Source organism: Urocampus carinirostris, chromosome 5 (assembly GCF_059441175.1).
Source record: "Urocampus carinirostris isolate Australia breed hairy pipefish chromosome 5, RoL_Ucar_1.0, whole genome shotgun sequence".
Taxonomy (NCBI): Eukaryota; Metazoa; Chordata; class Actinopteri; order Syngnathiformes; family Syngnathidae; genus Urocampus; species Urocampus carinirostris.
This window is the reverse complement of record NC_142353.1, coordinates 17,619,727-17,639,821: the sequence shown is the minus strand read 5'-3', so window position 1 is coordinate 17,639,821 and position 20,095 is coordinate 17,619,727. Positions and strand designations below refer to the sequence as shown.

General features: G+C 36.9%; 1 protein-coding gene across 1 annotated transcript; it reads left to right on the top strand.

The window, feature by feature from the left end:
- Positions 1 to 6,828: 6,828 nt before the first annotated feature.
- On the top strand, positions 6,829 to 18,006 carry LOC148365648 (rab5 GDP/GTP exchange factor-like). Its single transcript, XM_088336035.1, has 8 exons — positions 6,829 to 6,918; positions 9,262 to 9,451; positions 9,710 to 9,834; positions 11,777 to 11,928; positions 11,997 to 12,066; positions 12,145 to 12,280; positions 13,812 to 14,163; positions 16,751 to 18,006. Exons 2-8 carry the CDS (start codon positions 9,294 to 9,296, stop codon positions 17,138 to 17,140), a joined length of 1,383 nt encoding a protein of 460 aa, XP_088192161.1. The 5' UTR covers positions 6,829 to 6,918; positions 9,262 to 9,293; the 3' UTR covers positions 17,141 to 18,006.
- The last annotated feature ends 2,089 nt before the right edge of the window (positions 18,007 to 20,095 follow it).

The following is a 20,095-nucleotide window of genomic DNA, read 5'->3' as shown; positions in this document are numbered from 1 at the left end:
TGTATATTGTTCCTATCTTATCTTTCATAAGTTTGCAGGATTCTGAAAGGATCACTAATTCTGCAGCTTGAGCTGAACAATGTTGAGTTAATGCTTCTGCCTTTAATACTTTATCATGTGTTACTACAGCATAGCCTGTCCTCCTTTTTCCTGTTTCATCTTTCTTTCCTATGAAACAATACTTTGTCTGTTATTTTAGCCTCTTTTTCTTTTTGTTCACGTTTTGTTTTCTTTTTTCTTTTAGTTAAATGACTATGTAGACATTATTTTTTATCCATGCAGATATATTTTTAAATTCTCATAATCTGTCTCAAGATAATTAATCTGCTATTTTTAAATTCCTATGATCCTACCTACTCAGGCTCAATCAGTTTCTCGTTATCTTCTGAAAACACTCCTTCCATAGAAATTGTTTCTTTTTAACTATAAGTCAGCATTTGTTACGTATTTATTAATCATTTGTTAATTGTAACATGCTTATACTCAAAAATTAAGCGTGGCTTATTTCACCTTCTCTTGAAGGACTTTTTATCAGTTGTCCTCCTAGGGGATCTTGTTTTTGGCGCTAAACTCATCAAAATTCCAAACCATCACACTGCCTAAACATCAAAAATCTCAAAAATGCCAAATGGAACTCAACGTCAAATCTTTTTTAATTGTCATTTCCTCTCTCTTCAATCATAATCAACTATCTTTTCTCATTGATTCAATATAAAACAACACATACTTGACACTAATAAATTGCCTTATCAACTCGCATTGTATTATATTATATTATTATCATAATCTTCGGTTTGCAATAGTCTTTTCTCTTTGCAGCCCCTTAATATCCTTAGAGATTAAGAGCTATACAAATAAACATGACCTTATCTGAATTAATACTTGTGTGTCTTTTTTTCCTTTTAAAAACAAAGAACATTTCATTTAGAGATTAAAACAGAAAATTTAATTTCCAATCTCACGATTTCTTTTTCTGTGTTAATACGTCGTTATTTTCAAACTCATTTCAAAATTTTGATTATTTGAAATGACTCAGATTTCCTGCTCTTTAGTATGCAATATTCTTTTTCTTTCCCTGGTTCTACTAATATATCATCTACATAAGTTAATAGTTCGCTCTTATTTAGAGGCTCGAAACTTACTTGAGAGTAAATTCTTGGACTTTCACAATACCCTTGAGGTAATCTGGTGTAGGTATATATTTTCCCTTTAAACGTAAACGTAAACCAAAATTGATTGTCTTTATGCACTGGTACTGAGAAGAATGCGTTGCTTATATCTACCACTGTGAAATACTTTGCCTTTGGGTTCAGAGAGTTCAATAGCGTGTGTGGATCTGCCACACACGGGGACCTCTGGATCACTGCGTTATTTACCGCTATCAAATCCTGAACCATTCTCCACCCTGAAGATGGGGGTGCCTTCTTTACAGGAAATATCGGTGTGTTTACGGGTGACTCAGCGTATTCTACTAGTACTCCCGCCTTCTTTAGATCTTCTATTATTGGTTTTATTCCTTCCATTGCATCTGGTCTTAAAGGATATTGTTTTATTCTGGGCCGATGTTCTGTTTTGGGTCTTATTATTATAGGTTGTGCTCCTTTTACTAGTCCTACATCTGTGGGTCCCTGGGACCATAGTTTATTAGGAATTTGTTTTAATAGCTCCTGCTAAATGTGTCATTCCTTCTTTTTTTTTCAGATGTACTCCTGAGTTTACTATTATAGTCCAGAATAATGACTTCCTGGATAGTCCAGTAGAATCGCTGAACCATGTGTTAACGCCTGTTGCTACCCAATACCGTACATTTTCTCCTCTGTAATATTATTTGTGTATAAATATTGTGGTATTTCTTTCTTCTTCTTCTAAAGCAAAACAACATATTATGTCCATGCTTATTAGCATTTAATTAGATATTCATCCCCTTGCAATAATTTTTTTTATATTTGTAGCTTTTCTATAAAAGTAATGTTATAAATGGTAAATGGTCTGCATTTATACAGCGCTTTTCAAGTCAACGAAGACCTCCAAAAGCACTCTATAATGTGCTTTTAGTCATCTAGACTTAACACAATTCAATGTTGAAAAAGTAAAGTTATTTGTCCCAATTTATGGTATTACGGTTAGTCTCACTTAATTTTCAACCAATTATCTTTTTTGATATTTAATTAACTTTCCCCTTTATGTTTCTCTTTCTTTTTTTTGTATGCTCCTTTTCTTAATATTTATTTTCTTTTCCCTTTATACCTTCTTTTACTTACTCTTATCTTTCTGTATTTGTAACTTCCCTACCTGTTCTGCCAACAATCCATTCTCAACATAACATTCCTTCCTTACACGCCCTCTCACAATAGCTTTTTAGCTCACCAGTTTAATGCGAAAATGACGTTTAATCATCTCACTTAATTTTAATTTTTTCCTTCAAACCAATTAAATCTACTATTTTAGCTTCACTTATTTAATGTGAAAATCACATATATTGATGTGCAACAAGTTATATTACTCATTTGTATTCCACTCAATACATTTTTCCTCCACATTCATTGAAAATAAATTATTTATTAACGCTTTTTCAATACTTTTTGTATAAAAATGCCTTTATCTCAAATTAATTTATTCCAATTCACTCAAATAGATTTTTTCCTAGTCTTCCCAGTCCTTATTTTACCAATTTTTGTACTGAAAACAGGAATATCTTATCTTTTTCTGTATTATTCTGTCATTATCTTGAATTAACGCATCTAAAATAACTCAGTCATTTTTTTTTCCTAAATTTCTCAGTTTTTAATTTATCAATTTTCAACTAAAAAATTCGGACCGCAAGAAAATCTCCAGAACCATCTGTGGCCCCCGGTGCCTGTGTTAAACACCCTTATGGTGAACACCTATTCCTCAAAAAATCTACTTTTTCCAACTCCTTTAATCTGTTCTATCAATTCTTCTTAAATATCACTCTTTAAACAATCTCAGCTCTTTTGAAAACGTACTTTTTTTTTTTAGCGTTTAGCTTTCTTTTTGACGAGCAAGACACACAAACACATAACATAAGACATACACAGGGCCCAAACAATCAAACTTCTAATAAATTTAACAAAATTTGGTGATTTAGGTTTCTTATTTTCTCTTTATAGAGTATGTTTTCTAAGTTTAAAACCTCTTCTTCAAATCTCTCATGGCGAGTTTTGAAAAGATATTCTTCCTCTTCCTCATTTTTATCCTTTAGCTTTATCTCTATCTCAAATTTCATTTCAGGCTTTGGTCCTGGTTCCGGGCCTAGTCATGCACTCTGATGGTCTTGTGGGGAAGAGTTGCCTCTGCAATTTATAGCAATATGCCCTTCCTTCCCACAAGACCAACAGGTTCTAGGTTTATTGCTTGCACGTGATCCAAGACCTCTGCCTCTACCTCTAGATTGTTGAAAGAACACTGTGGTTCCTTCATCTTCTTGGTAGAAAATTGTTGATGGCTTCTTCTCCCCTTTCTTACTTTTTATCACTTTCTCAGCATGGAGGGCATGATTTATGTATTCTGCAAGTGTTCCTCCATTCATGCTTCTATAGTGGCGATTTACCCATCCACTAATCTCTGGTAAGGAGCCTGAGTGCAATGCATTTTTTAATTGTTGTTTATAGGGGCCCTCGTCAGCTCCATCACCAGGTTCTAACCCACTATGTGCCCTAAACACCTTTTCCATTCTTACTCTGTATTCATTAAATGGCTCATCTGGTTTTTGTTTACATCTCCCTATTTCAGTGTAATTTGCTCTTTTCCTGTATTTAGTTCTGATTCTTTCTAGGAGAGGGGTCACCTGTTGTGTCAATCGTTCAGATTCGGGTGCAAGTATCACGGGAGGGTTAGCGTCATTAGTTGGAGAGTATGCTACTTTTACGTGGAACCAATCTGGCCCTAATTGTGTCATCCAAACTTGCTGTACTTCCATTCCGTTTAGATGATAAGATCGCCTTAGATTTTCTATCTGCGTTATGCATTCCGCTACATCCTCTCTCTCCTGTCTTGCTATTTTTATCCAGACTTGTGTCTGTTCATAACCTTCTTTTCTCATCTTATTATTTTTCTGTTTGCATTTGTTTCTTATTTTTTGTTGCAGTTCTCTAATGCCTGCTGTGGACAACTTCCCATTAAAGTTATATTGTTTTATCCAGTAACATAGGGGTTCTATTGCTGAGGAATCTTCCTTTTCAATAACTTTCCAGTCTTTGCACGAAAAATCTTCTAAAAGCTTCTGTTTTGCTTTACTTTGCCCCTTTCCCATTTTTAGAACTAAATTTGGACTCATTGGTTTTTAATACCTAGTGTATTCTAACACTGAGTTTCTCTTTCAACAGGATGGTGATAAATAACCTTTTGTGGTAAAACTCACTTCTACCTTTTTCCCAGGTGGAGTTTTCTTGCCTACATGCATCCACAAAGGCTCACCATTTATTCCCTGTTGCTTTGGTATAAAATACAATTACCTAGTGGTAATAGTATTTTCTTTCACACTCACTTTCACTCTTTTTGAAGAACAAAGAACTTCCCTTGAGTTCTTTTTAAACAGAGAGGAACCCTTGCCCTTTTACTTAGAGGAACCCTTGCCCTCTTACTTAAAGAACTTCCCTTGAGTTCTTTTTGAAACGGAGAGGAACCCTTTCCCTCTTACTTAAGACTTCACTGTGTCTTAAGTCTCACTGGCCACGTTTCTCTTTTACCTAATAGTGCCTAGGATTGTTAGGATTTATTTTCTTAACTCTGTTTTGAATTCTTCACACTCATACCCTTTTACTTTAGTCACATGCATTCCTTTTTAAAATAAAAGTTTTACTCACAGTTCTCTGAGTCCTTGGACTTTCCGTCAACCTTCGGATCCCAACTTGTAAGGAAAAGGACCAGTCCCGAAAAGGGTCTTAATGCTGTGGCCACAGACTTGCCTGGATCTTTACTCACACGCTGGGATCGTCAGGTATCTTGGAATCCGGCTCGAAGGACCAAATAAATGTCAGGTTTAACCCAACAGATGTACAAAACCTATATACAAAAAAGACACAAAGAATGGTGAGTATAACTTACTTGCAAGGAGAAATATCCATAGTCTACCCTAAGGCAGTCTGCTGGATACTCTGAAATATTCTTATGCTCCTTGTCTTTTTATTGTGTTCGGAAGGCCCTAATTTACATAAGGTCTCCTCTGCTAAGGGAAGGGGAGTAACAAAACAAACAGTTGAGACCTGTTTATACGATAACATGTTATCTATAGCAAACAAAAACTAGGTGAGCCTGCGGTCAGAGAGGTCCCTTATCTGGCTGCAGATAAGGTGTTTATCCTGTTTCCTCCTTCTTCAAACACAAGCAAGAAAGGCACATTGTATGCAAAGTAGATAATGCAACAGTGGAATAACATAGTTACAGTTTAAATCCATCACAAATTCCATTTGAGGTATCCTGACCGTGCTTCAAACTCTCTTAAATTGCTGTGTATTCCCGTCCACCACCACAAGATTTTTAGTACGAGCCAAAAACCGTTGTTTCTTTTTAATTGGAGTCGGATCATGAATATGTTTGTCAGTCTGCAGTTAGGACTTATAATTGAATGGAAACTGATTCAATTCAAACTCAAAAGCCTCACAAATGTGTGTCTCCAGTGTCTGATGTGATTTTTTTCAATGGAAAAAAGCACTACAGTACTGTCCTGTACTCGGAAAAAGGTGCACACAATACAAAGTCGAATTAAGTAAGTAGGGGAGTATCTGTAGTCCTTAATCTGTAATAGTCCATGGTCTGTGCAGCCCTTTGAGACTTCTTGTGATCAAGGGCTATACAAATAAACGTGACTTGACTTGATTGTTAGGAAACATGCTCCCTTCTTCCACTTCTAAGAGCCGACTCATTTCGTTCGGGAATGACACGAGTAAGGTGCTGTCAAAACACAGCCCTTATTGGGCTTTTTCTTCGGCGTTTTAATGGATACTGTATTCGTAATCCTTTAACAACTGGGGTTGTAAGGGCACCATTTCCTTTGATGTTTCTTGGGCCAGTACAGCGTGGTGGCGCCCATCCGTCTCCAGGCCAACAAATGTTTTCACCCGGTCTCGAACCGGTGACCTTTCGCGTGTTAAGCGAATGTGCTTACAAAAGTGACCCAAAACAAGTTGCAGAAAAGCAGAAAACCAGCGTCAGGTGTGCCAGAGGGGGACACGCTGCCATTGGCGTTCTGCAGCCAAAGTAATGCAGCGTTACAATGGTGGAAAAAATTAGTTAGATACCCCATTACTGAAAAAACACAGTTATGCAACGGCATTATCTATAATGACGTTATTTCTAACACTGAATATCACACAGTGTCCTTGTAATGGTTTAAATTTGATCCAAAAAGTAGAAATATAGTAAAACTCTTATCTCTAATCTTTCAATACAAAACTGATCAAAATTAATTCCAAATGATTTTAAATTATTATATTTTTGTAATGATAATAATAATAATAATAATAATAGCAACAATAATTACAGTACAGAGGTAAATGTCCTAGTTATGTCATAGTTAAAGATCAAATGCTCTGAATCACACTTCAGATTCAAGTGCTAATTCAGAATTAAAATGGTCTTTATTGTCATTGATTACAACGAAGTGAACATTGTTTATAACAAGATTAGATTATTTATTGTACAGCCCTAAATAAATCAGTAGTTTTTATCATGCTGTACAGGTTTCAGTTAAATTAGGTCAAGAACCTATAAAAATGTAGTAAAAATAAAATTAATTGAATGTAAACTATATTTTGGATATACAGTATAGTTTTCACACATTATTATTATGTGGCGGTAAATTACACCGTCGCTTTTCTATGACGTAATCTGAAAGAAGGAGTACGCCCATCTAACTCGCCTGTTCTGTCACGTCAACTATTTCAACGTTTCTAAAAGGTAAATTAAGTTAAGAAGAGTGTTTCATTTGAGTGGAACTTAAACTTAATTTGAATTGGCATTGAGCGTTTAAATGTGTAAAAAAATTGTACTCGAGTGGTTAAATCAGTAGTTTAAAGCATAGGGAACTCTCACCTGATCATGTGACAAATCAGCTGCTCACTCGAATGCTATCAAAAAACAATGCTAAAACAAGTCAAACAAACTTTATAAACTCTTATTTAAACTTATTTTTAAATTTGTCATAGTTTAGTTAAAGAATTGTGGCAAGTCTGTCCGAGATTGAAAAGTAGTTGGCGGTATTTCTTTAGTAGTACGAAAGCGTTGTTGAGGAAACCCGGAAGAGCTGTTTGAACAAGTTTTTGAGTTAAACGTTTTTTTGGTGATCCTTTCTGTTTCGACTTGTTGATGATGCCGAGAATAAAAGGCGACGTTTACCTCCAAAAAGTTGTATTCATGTTGAAATGCTGCAATCTGTTCTACAATTGTTTGATATTTGGTTATATAACTTCTTACTCAATTCTTCTTTCTTAGCTTATGTAAACGGATTAGGGCAATGTGTTAAAAACATTGTCATGTGTCGTGACAACTTGTCTAGATTGCCTTATTTTATCCTTGCTAAAAAAAAGCATGCCATTGTTCAATATCTGCTTTCTTTCTGTGATCAGCTGAGTAACTCTAACATTAATCCATATCAGTAGGTGGCAACAGGTTCATACTTTTTTCTTTTGATATACTTATTATTCAGTCTTGAGGTTGTTCAAGGAATTATATTTCAGCATCTATTTTGTTTTTAGAAGCTGTTCAAGACTGCACTGCAAACAATTTAAAATAAATCAAATATTGTTAAACATAACGTTGATGATCCAAGTTATTTTATTTTAAATCGTTAGAACAGCAGATAATTTTTGCTCATTTCACGTATTGTTTTTGTTGCTATATATTAAAAATTTAATACTACAGTAAAACAGGTTAAAAATATAATAATATCCAAATTTACAGTCAAACTATTGACCACAATAAATAACCTGTATCATCTCCTGAGCCACAGGGGCCCTAAATGATAAGAAAAACTTTATACTTTTAATTTACACTGAATGCAGAAGTCAGGTTCAATATTGATTAACTGTTGTCTTGTTTTTTTTCATTGCAATAGATTTTTAAGTGCTCCCTGTACCCAAAATCAGGAATTTTTCGATTAAAAGTATGTTTATTTGGTCTTAAACATGTTTTGATGTGCAACATTATCATATTTGCGAGGCTGCAATGGTCAAGTCAAGTCATTTTTATTTGTATAGCCCTAAATCACGAAGAGTCTCAAAGGGCTTCACAGATTATTACGCTATATTACACAGACTATTTTTCAGCCGACGAGAAGAGTAGGTTATTCATATGCTATGGAGTAGAAGTGAGTTTTAAGTTTAGATTTAAACATTTCCACTGAGGTTGCAGATCGGATCTCAGGGGGAAGAGCATTCCACAGCACCGGTGCCCGGATGGAGAACGCTCTCGAACCAGCAGAACACTTCTTTGCTCTTGGGATCACCAGAAGACCGGCACTCTCAGATCGTAGGCTTCGGACCGGGACATAGGGGCAAATCAGATCTGAAAGATCAGAGGGAGCAAGTCCATGTATGATTTTGTATAATACTAAGAGAACCTTGAAATCACATCTAAGGCTAACAGGGAGCCAATGCAGGTTAGCCAAAATCAGTGTTATGAGATCGTACTTTTTTGTCCTAGTTAAAAGCCTCGCTGCGGCATTTTGTACCAGCTGAAGAGACTTGATTCTAGACTTCGGGAGACCAGAGAGTAGTGCATTACAGTAATCGAGACGGGAGGTAACAAACGCATGAATTATAATTTCCGCATCCGACTGAGATAGTATTGAACGGATTTTAGCAATGTTACGAAGATGGAAGAAAGCGGTTCTAGTAATTTTCTTTACATGCATTTCAAAGGATAGATCAGGGTCAAATATGACACCTAAATTTTTAACTGAGTCACTCTGTGTGATGTGACCTTTGTCAATGTTCACAGCAGTTTTTGAGAATAAGTCACGGCATTTAGATGGACCAATGACTAACATTTCGGTCTTTTCAGAGTTAGATAAATGGTAAATATAACACTAAGAGAACTAAACTCTTAGTTATTGGTTTTGTAATCGATTGTATACATGAAAAAACGTGATCAAATTGCTCATAAAAATGGGTATTCATATCTTATGGCTCGACTAATTTTGGAATGATTGCACTTCAAATGTCATTGAACTTGTTGCATTGCACTATTGATTTCTGGTGTATTTATCAATGACCATAAAGACTATTCTATATCCAATGACAGGAAGGCTTAATCAACAAATTCAACAAGGCGTGATGTGGACGGATAAGCAGCGAGGGATCCGAATGTCCAAGGAGGAACTCCTGTGTAGAAACTCCTGCGGTTATTATGGCAACCCAGAATGGCAAGGCTTCTGCTCCAAGTGTTGGAGGGAGCGAGTGCGGCCTTCCGAAGCTTGTCGGCAAGACTCCAGGTGAATTGAACAAGCACCATTTGAAGTGAAGTCCACTAGGCACTTATCTAAACTCAACAAATGTTTGATGATGCAATTAAAGGTTCGCGTGAGCTTTCAAAAAAATTTATTAAAAAAAGACACCCCAAAAAATCTTACTTCTTAAACTGAAATTCAGGTGATTATGCTACCATTTTTTTTGAATAATCGGAGTTGAAGTGCTAATCCTCCCCTGGTTTATGATTGTCATTTCCGACTCACTTTTCCCTTTTGTGACAGGGAGACTGGTGATGGCACTCCACCAACCTTCTCCAAATTTGAGGAAAAGAAGAATATGGAGAAGGGTCGTCGTATCAACACCATGAGAAGACTGTTTTGGGGTGCCCCACCCCCCTCAAAAACTGGTAGGGCCCTTTATCTGCAGCACTGATCCCTGACTGTTTTTTTATATATAAATGTTTCAATTTGGCATTTAATTTGGCATTTGACTGGCAAGGATTCCAATTCTGATTAGAATTCATTCAATGACCACTCTGAATCTTCTCAAAAACCCAAATACATCTGATCACAAAATTGCAACGCTGACTTCATAATGTTTGCTTTCACATCTCAATCTATTGATAAGAAAAATAATGTTGTTTTTTCTCCTCATCTACCCACTTACATTGCAAGTGCTACAAAAAAAAAGATTACAAACTAAGGGCACTCCAAGTGACCAAAACTCAACATTTTCTTCTCATTTTCTCTGTCCAGCTTTTTGGGTAATAAGAAAAAAAGGCAAATGGAATAAAAAAGAAAAAGAAATAAAAAATAAAATGGGGTAAAAGGGAAGAAAAGGGAAATCGAAAGAGAAAATGAATTAAGAAAAAGACAACTGAAGAAAAGGGCAAGAGAAAGGAATTGAAATCAGAAGGAAATGATATAGAAAAGAAGAAAATCAAATGGAAATAAAGAAAAGCACAAAAAGACAAGATAAGAAAACGGGGGGAAAGGAAAAGAATAGAATAGGAAAAAAAAAATGGGGCGTAACCTTAGAACCAATATGTCGGACAATCATGTCCGGTCCCTCTAGGTCAGGGGTCAGCTACTCAAAATGTTGAAAGAGTCATATTTGACAAAAAAATTGTCTAGACCTGTAAAAAAATAAAAGCTTTATTTTAGCTTTACAAGGAATGCAACACATCCTGTATGTGTCTATTTTAGCTATTTTAGCCTTCTATCTTCGACTCAGTTGGATGTAATACATCCTGTGGAGAGTATTGCACCACGTGACCTCTGTAGATACCACCTCAAGTTTAATTTCATGACAATGATAATATATAACAGTATCATTCGATAAAATTAAAGAAATGTAATTTGTGATGTCATTCATATTTTGAGGATTCAAAAGCTAAATAAAATCAAATTAATGCAATTTACATTTATTTCTGTGCAAATGTCACAAGTCAGTGCATGAATAAAATGCAGAAGCATCCTCTTCTCTCTATTTTGATACCAAAGCAAGGCAGACATTCTTTTACTACATGTGATGATGATGTGGTGTATAAGTAGTCTGTCTTGTGTGCAGCCCTTTGAGACTTCTTGTGATTGAGGGCTATACAAATAAACATGATTTGTTGTGACTCATCCTTGAGCCTGAGCAACAAAATACAATTATATTCCTGACTGTCATTAAAAATATATACTAACAAAAATCTGAAATTACCCATTGAAAACAGCTATTTTGTTACCAAAAATGTCTATATCAGGATTGTATTTTACCCATCTAATGTGACTTCTGTGTTTAAATTGGGGCTTGAGCGAGAGGTTGAGTTATATGTTGATGCTGCTTCTTTAAAAGGGACAGAGCTTGCGCTAAGTTGGAGCCTCCAGCACAGAAAATACGGTAGAAAACAAGCAGAGGAGAATTCGGCAAAGTAGTTGAAATGTAATATTGATTTTACACATTTTTACAGCATCGGGAAAGTTTATGTGTCATGTTTATCCTCTTACAGAAACCAAATGAAAAGGAAAATCTATTTTCTGCCCAATATTTTTCAATTTGTAAACATTTTTGGAAAAGCGCCAGGGAGCCACTGTGTAGCACGAAAGACCCACACGTTGAGCTGCGGGTTGCCGACCTCGGCTTTAGACGATCCTCATGTTATGTCAAATGAATACAAATTTCTCGCCTCACATGTTTTTAAAAAAAAAAAAGAAAGAAAAGGGCACCCTTCTATGATAGCGTACTAATACTTATAATTTTAAGAAATATCTTTTTTTTTTAATTGAGTTTTTTAACATTAGAGGATAATTAATGATACACACTGTTCCTTTAATGTATTTCATTGCTCTTCCTCCTTTCAGAACCATCTGACAGGCAGTTGAACTTGTTAACAGCCTTCCAGAAGCTAGAACCTGGAGACTTTACCGGATTCTTAAAAATTCTCCGCAGTCCTTCCTCCCAGCGCCTGCAATCCCGTTGCTCAGCCTTCCTCAACACGATGGAAGCTTACCATGTAATTATCATTATCGTGTCAGATGAGGAAGATACCTTTGCTTTGTTTTGACCAAATGTTGTGTTCAGGATCTGCCGGTGCAGAAGCAGTCAGACCTAGTACAAGACTTCTATCAGTCTTTTGCAGACTACTTCAGCAGTGAGTACCCATCGCATCACTGCCAATCACGCTCTCAGTTAATACCAGCCTGATGACGGTGGTTCGTTTTTTATTTAGGTTTTTCTGAAGCTGAGCTCACTCACACGATGGAGCACGTGGAGAAGCTCATCATGACGCGTTTGCACAAGTGGGTTTTCTGCCATGACAGCTGTGACGATGAGCAGAAGGACCTGACTTTACAGAGGAGGATACGGTTAGTTTTGCCTCGTTGTTTTTTTTTATTGCAAGCGTTTTTGTTGTATCGTTGCATTCTTGTATTCAAAAATCATTTTTTTTAAAATTGTTTGGTAATCTCTCGACACTGTCTGATCTCTTCATTAATTCCTCTCTTAGACATTGCATGGAATATTTTTAGTACAGATTGGCGAGTATCAATACCAGGCATTGGTATCAGGCCATTACCAGAAAGCTTTCAAATAGCAGTACTTGCAACAACTACAGATGTTGATATTGGCTACCATGGTTGTGGCTATATAATCAGGAACTGGACGCATGTTTTACTGATTGTTGCTCATTTGATTTATTTTTAAATAATATTTTTATTGAATGTGTTTGAGCCCTGTGACTGTCTGGCAACTAGTTCATGCTGTCCCCTGCCCACTGCATGAAAAGGGCTGGAGTGGGCTCCAGCATCCCCCACGACCCTATTGAATATAAGTGGCGCAGAAAATGGATGAATGTGTTTTGAAAAAATAAAAGATACCGGTACTAGAAAATGTCTTAATCGCTGAAATTTTTTGGGAGATTTTGAAAATTCACATTTGTTAGGGCATTGTATATATGAGAGGTGATTAACATATCTATGCTTGGTATTGATTTCAGTGAGTACTGAAGAGATGAGTACCATATATTCCAGAGGACAGAACACATCTGATCAAAAGCCATATGCTTAAAAACAAGGGAGATAAACAACCTTGATTTTGTGCAAGGCACACTGGATTTTAAGTCGCAGGCTTAGAGAGCCATAAAAATGAACTCAATCTTGTTCATTTCTTACATTTATAAAAAATCAGTAGGGAAATTTGGAGTACAGAAAAGTAAGACGTCGTCAATCTTAATTAGATTTGCATTTAGGAGTGCAACAAAAACATTTCAAAACAAAACCAAGTATTGCCACACCCGTCGCTGTGGGCAGGCCATGGAAGGCCTGGGCCCCCACTAATTTTTTGTATGTAATAGTAGCAGTACTTGGTCTTTTCCCTACTACTTTGTCATGTGCGCAAAGGATGGGAGAGCTTAATATCAGTCGCTTGGCTCAGCATGTCTACAGGCTGTTGTGATTGTATGAGCTTTGTATGAGTACATTGAGTTTTGTTTTGAGAATGTTTTTGTAGCACTCCTGCATATATACCAATGCTTATTCAATTAACATTGACTGCTGTGCAGGTAGATTTAGATTGACAGCTGCAGACAGAGTCTGCAAACCTGTTTCTTAATTGTGGCACAGCGTGTTACTTTTCTGTACTAAAGTTTTCTCTGCCGATTTCGCCAAGATCACAATCTTACTCCAATGTTTTGTAAGCTACAGTGTTTAAAAGGTAGCAAGAAAATTTGCGGTTTGTAGTCCCAACTTTACGGTAAATCATGACATAGCGACTCCTACAAATTTGAAACACGCTTTAATATGTAGTGGCTTAAATGATGATGGTCTCAAATGACCGGTTTCTATATTTTCAATCTTTAAATATGCTGACTTGTTTCCCATTTTTGTTGCTTTTTGGCAGTTCTTTAAACTGGGTCACGCCACACATGCTCAGCGTACCGTTCCCAGATGTGGTGGGAGCTGTCACAGCCGACCCCTTTCTTCCTGCTATAACGGCCATTATTGAGATGGACGCCAAGCGAGCGCCTCAGGACAAGCTGGTCTGTGTGTCCAAGTGCAGCCAGCAAGTTTTCGAGGCGCTTTCAGCCTCCAGCAGTGAGCCGGCCAACGCAGATGACTTCCTGTCAGCCCTGGTGTACGTGGTGCTCAAGGCCAACCCGCCTCGCCTGCACTCCAACATGCAATACGTCCTTCGCTTCGGTCTCCCCCACAGCCTTAAGGCCGGAGAGAGCGGATACTATTTCACCAACCTTGTATGTTTGATACACACGATAGTACCTGTCAACCAGAGGTAAGATCAGGCCTCAAAGATCCAGCCCAACTCGACACAGGCCTGCAAGACTTGAAGCCCGACCTAGCCATGGCCCAACCAATTAATTAACTTGAAGCAAACCAAAAATTTCATATTTTATTTGTGAGCACACGTAAGGAGAGGTGATTTATGAAAACACATTAAACCCTGTCTTTTGTATTTAAGAAAACTAATTTAAAACAAGACTGCATAAATATTTACATATTTCATATTTCTGTGTCTGCAGACGTAACAGTAGAAAATAACATTTTAAGGCCGTCCACATTTGGAAGGGTTGAAAATTTACCATAAACCACAGCAGCAGTATGCCCTTAAGAATCTACTGTGGTGCTCCTAGACGGAGAGAGGCAGAGAGACTAAGAACAACAAAGACGGCTGGATAGTAAAAATAAGAGGCAGCCAAAGGGAATCCTGACCTGAACATAATGATTGACATTTTAGACTCGACTCGACTGTCAGGCCTAGGCTTAAGATCTTACCTCTGCAGTCAACCCCCAAAGCTCCAAGGCCTTACAAACTGTTGAGTTTTCCTTGACAAAATTCAAAATAATCTTAAAGCATAAATATATATTTTTCAAGTTTAAGACAAAACATTAAAAATATTCACTCTTCGGTGCTATATATAAAATATGAAACACAGAAACATTATTCATAATTTAATTTTAAACAATTTAGACAATGAATTGTTGAAAAACCAGCATAAAATATAAAATTTATAAAACGAAGGGAAAAAAAATCAGCAGACTTGGCATCGAGAAAGTACTGCAGCTGTAAGGGGCCGCTTCGACTTCTTTTGCCATGCACTCTGCTTTGGAGCCATCAATATCATTCAAATGAGTCCAAATTTGGCTCCCTTTTCCGCTTTGACACATTTATTTATTTTTTCACATTTAGTCCTTCCTTTCCTTTTGTTCTCCGAAATTAACTCCAGGCTGCCCTCCCTCTTCCCTTTGCTCAGCACGCAAAGCAGACACAGAAATGACGCCACTCATATTGACAAGTCACGAGCGCCTTCAAGAGAGAGAAAGAAGGAGAGAGACAGAGATACAGACAGAGAGAGTGAGAGAGCGCGTCTGGAAGGAAGCAGGCTACTTATTAATGAAAGGGTTTAAATCCTTTTCGGTTAGGTAGTTTGCCATGAGTGATGCGAAAAACTATACGGAATAGAGAGTACTGCGGAAAATGTTGGATTCATATTTTGTGTATACCAGATCGAACCCATAATTGGCAAATTTGCATTTTTTTTGTACGGATTTTCTTCTACGCCACATGTGTCAAACCTTTGGCCCACGGGTAAAATGTGGCTTGCCACATCAATTAATGTGGCCTACAAGAACACTCTAGAGAAGCACAAGAGAAAAGTGATTTGTATTGTATCAAACAATGGCCAGTGGAAAAGCTCCCACTGCAGGTGTATTCTATGATGCTCATTTTTTAAGCAGTGAACATTGAGGGACCCCATCCCAGTGTTCTTAAAAAAATAATTAAAAAAATGTTCTTGTTTAGTTTATTCACCCATTATCTGCACCACTTATCCTTAGTAGGGTCTCGGGGGTGCTGGAGCCCATCCCATCCGTCTTCAGGCAGTGTGACATCTTGAACAGGTTGCCAAGGGAACACAGAAACGTACAAGTCACTCACTTATTTACACCTAGGGACCATTTGGACCGGTCAATTCACCTGACATGCATGTTTTTGGAATGTGGGAGGGAACCGGAGGAACCCTACGCAAGCACGGGGGAGAACATGCAAACTCCACACAGGAAGGTTCGATCTCATGACCTCAGAACTGTGTCGACCATGCGCTAACCTCTGCGCTGCCCCATCCTATCCTAGTGTTATTTTATTTAAATGAAATTCAAAGGCAATGTACGAAAATCCGAGAAATGAAAAACAAAATGGCACCTGCGTGACTTTGCAGAAGTTTAAAAAAGCTTGGGGCTCCTTCCTAATATAGATATGAAGACTAACAACAAATTTCCCATATTCAATTAAACATTTTCATATTAAAATAAACCACAGACTTTTAAATCATTAAATCAATCATTTAGATTAATGTTTGTATGCTATTATTGTCGCTTTCCACTCTGCAGGAGTTTCCCAAGTTAAATAAACTGTAGTGGAAATTAATTCAATATTTTTTTATTTATTTTTTTCACAATCCACAGTTGATAAACACCAAATTAAATCTTAGTGAAGGAAGAAAACATTTTGAGGAATCGCTCCCCCCACAATAATCATTTTATAATCAAATGTTACATCCTTGAATTATAATTTGATTGTGAGCCTCTGAAAAGACCTCCAACCCTCCGGCTAAGGCATATACTCTTTCTGCCTTTAATTGAGAACATTTTTATCTACCATGTCGCCCCTGAATTCAAACAAGTTTCACACCCCTGTTTTACACCGTATACACGTCTTTAAATGCATTCAGACTATACTGGTTGACAGGTATGTGTTACAAACGTGTTATACCACTGCAATTTGAACATTTCTTATCTGATTCCATTATGATCATTCGCTTCCAGTCCTGCGCCGTGGCCTTCATCGAAAAACTGGACGGCCCTTCGCTCAATCTCAGCCCGGAAGAATTTGACGCCTACATGAAGCGCGGGAAGCCCCCGGCGGCAGCTGGCGTTTTGCAGGAAGCAGCCTGCGGCACGCGCCGCTTGTTGGACGAGCTAACGTCGAGACAGGAGCAGCTGGATCTCGGCGTGGACGCCCTCAACGTGCAGTTGCGGACGTGGGTGCAGGAAGTTCACCACCAGATAGACCAGGCCACGTCCCAACTAGTTTTGGTGCAAGCCGAAGCGAGCGAGTTTTCCACGCCGTCCTCGGTCTCGTCCTCTAGTTCGGACGTCATAGAGCATCTGGTGCTTTCGGATCAGATGGCAGGGCCTCCTGATACGGACTGCTAATCACGATGGGTACTTATTAGCTTTATTTTGATGACTTTGGCACTCACTTGAACACAAAAGCACAGTGTGTACATCCAATTCAATTTATTTGCACTCGTTGGCTATTTGTGGAAAGATATACCGGGTAGATCCATTCCATGATTGCTAGTAACTGAGTAACACAGCACTTTGCCTCCCAGGGAAAGAAATAATCTAAAAAGAAATGTAGGAAATGGATTGTTCTATATTGCGATGAGAAAAAAAACTAAACAACCTCCTATTGTCTGTATAATTGCACTCTTTAGATAAATATTTTTTGAAGGGTTTCCATAATAATGTGTTGTGGGTTGTTATAAATACATATAAAATTTATTTAACATTATCTGTCCCGTCTTTTTCCTTATTAAATGTTTCTCAACTATTTTCAGGGTTTCGCACGGGTGCTTAAAATCCTTGAAAATGATTTCATTTCAATGTTGTGTTTTCACACATGGAAAAAGTGCTGGAATTTTGGGTGAAGTGCTTGTAAATGCTTGAAATTGTTTCCATGTTACTCAACAAGTCTGCTTTAAAATGATGCTGACACGGCTCTCAAGTGGCTTCCCTTCGTGATTAACTGATGGTGGCATTAGTTTGTACGTCACTGTCAAGGCTCACCCAAGCCTTCATGAAGCCCTAAGCAAAGTAGGATTTGGGGCCCCCCTATTACTTGATCATTTGCATACTTACTATAACTCATTCAATGTCCGACTCTGACATGACAAATACACTTAAAATATTAGATGTGAGAAGTTTCTGTTGTAGTTCGATTGTAATCCACAGTGAAGAAGGCCACAAAAGCTGACAAATTTGCAGAAAAGAATCGAATTAAAACTTGGCAAAGTGAACTACTTTCCCTTAATTTTATGTTTTTTGCAACATCCATTGCAGCCTGGTCAGCCTGGAAGGGAGATTACCTCATGTGCAGTCCTTTCACAAAGTTTCTTCATTTTCCTCATGTTGAGGTTTTTAAGTTTTTCCTTGCCCTTATGTTGGTTTTAGATCAGGGGATGGTGTAATAATAGTCTGGATTTTGCAATAGTCTGGCAGTCGGGTGTGTTTTACCTCTGGTTTTTAATCTAAAATGATACATTTTCAACTACAAGAGCTGCCTGGGGTTGATTTACACAAAATATTCCAAGTGATATATAGGAAAAGAGGAAGACTGAAAGTTATCTAGGCCTTCTAAAAGTAATCACAATCTGCTGCATTATTTGTCTTTTAAATTCACTGCAACAAATGTACAAATGAGCTGAATTTAAACTCAAATACTTTAATGGATGTATAAATGCACGGACATACCTGAAACAAGGTTAAATCACATTTATTTGTATAGCCCATAATCAAAAGATGTCTTAAAGGACTGCACAGGTTACAATGACACCATCCCCTGATCTTAAACCAACATGCGGGCAAGGAAAAACCTCAAGCACGATGAAAATAAGAAACCTTGAGGAGGGGCCTCACAAGTGGTAATCCCCCTTCCAGGATGACCAATCGATTTAGCATTGGGTAACAGTACACAGTAACAGAAACGATTTTAGTTTTAAATGAATTACAACAACAAATGTACAAAAAGAGACTATTTTAAATCAAGTTAATTTAAAAAAGATCAAACAAATATTTAAATAATTATGTAAATGTACAGAGGTACCTGAAACAAGGTGACACATCTGATTTATAAACAGAATATAAAGTTGAACGTATGACATCATAAAACCATGTAAAATGTATTATTAAGCGCAAGAAAATAACTCTGAAATTGTTTCATTGATGTTGAAAATGTCAGGAAAAAATGTTAAAACGTCATATCGTCACGTCATATTGTCAAATATAAAAAAAATGTGAATATGCTTGATGGCTGTGTTTTGCTGCTGTTGGTGTAAGTGGATTTGTTCAGACCGAGGACAATCGACTTTGGCCTGGACGGATCTATTGACACTAACAAAGATGTTATATAATGAAATTGTGAATATGTTTGATTTTCGAGAAGGTTTGTTCAAACCTCACTTTGTGTTTGCTGTTAAAAGCGTAATATTGGAATATAATATTGTGAATGTGCTTAATTGCTGTTGAGATTGTCATGATTGTTTTCTGTTTTTAGTGTCAATAAATTTGTTCAAACCAAACCATCCTGGTGGGAAAAATAGATTTCATTATAAAAAAAATTACTTGTTAAAAAAAAAAAAAAAGCAAAACTTCATGAACTATATATATATATATATATATATATATATATATATATATATATATATATATATATAAGGTGCATTCTTTAAAATACTCAAAGGTCGAGATTTTATTTTACGTAACATTGACCTCACTCAGATAGAGCTGACATCATTGTCGGCCGTCTTGCTGCTACAGGAAACCCCAAAACGTTTTATCTTCTTTATGTCTCTCTTTTCATCTTTTTCTTTTTTTTCTTTTTACCCTTTTCCTTTTTTTCCATTTTTCTATCTTTCCTTTTCCCTTTTGTCTTTTTATTTCCCTTTCCCTGGTCTTTTTTCCTTGTTTTTTTCCTAGCAAAAGGCCTTGCAAAAAATGTAGTTTGGTCAATGCATTATTTCCTCAAAAAAGAAAACTTGAAAAAGCTACGGGTTGTAATCTGTTGCTCTATGTCATGTGAGCTTTTTTCATGTGTTTATGTAAATCTAGGTTGTTGCCACAGTTGAGGACCACTTTGAGAATCCACACAGCGCTACAAATGATATTGGTATTCATGTTATTATTACCAGTTCAAAGTGAGAGTGTTTATTATTTGTCTTATGGATGTAACTGACGCACAACCAAAAACGAGTGCTATGGAAAAGTACAAACTACGGAGACTGAAACCAACTTTTATTTTCATTTGGTTTTAGTTTTCGGGTTTTCATAGCAGCAAGATGGTGGACAATTATGACAGCCTATAGGCTTATGTTATATATTATAAAGGCA

Excerpts from the sequence above, each read along its gene's own strand:
- LOC148365648 (XM_088336035.1), top strand. The coding sequence starts at position 9,294 with ATGTGGACGGATAAGCAGCGAGGGATCCGAATGTCCAAGGAGGAACTC. Across the intron at positions 9,452-9,709 it reads GCTTGTCGGCAAGACTCCAG|GGAGACTGGTGATGGCACTC; the intron begins GTGAATTGAACA and ends CTTTTGTGACAG. Across the intron at positions 11,929-11,996 it reads ACACGATGGAAGCTTACCAT|GATCTGCCGGTGCAGAAGCA; the intron begins GTAATTATCATT and ends TGTTGTGTTCAG.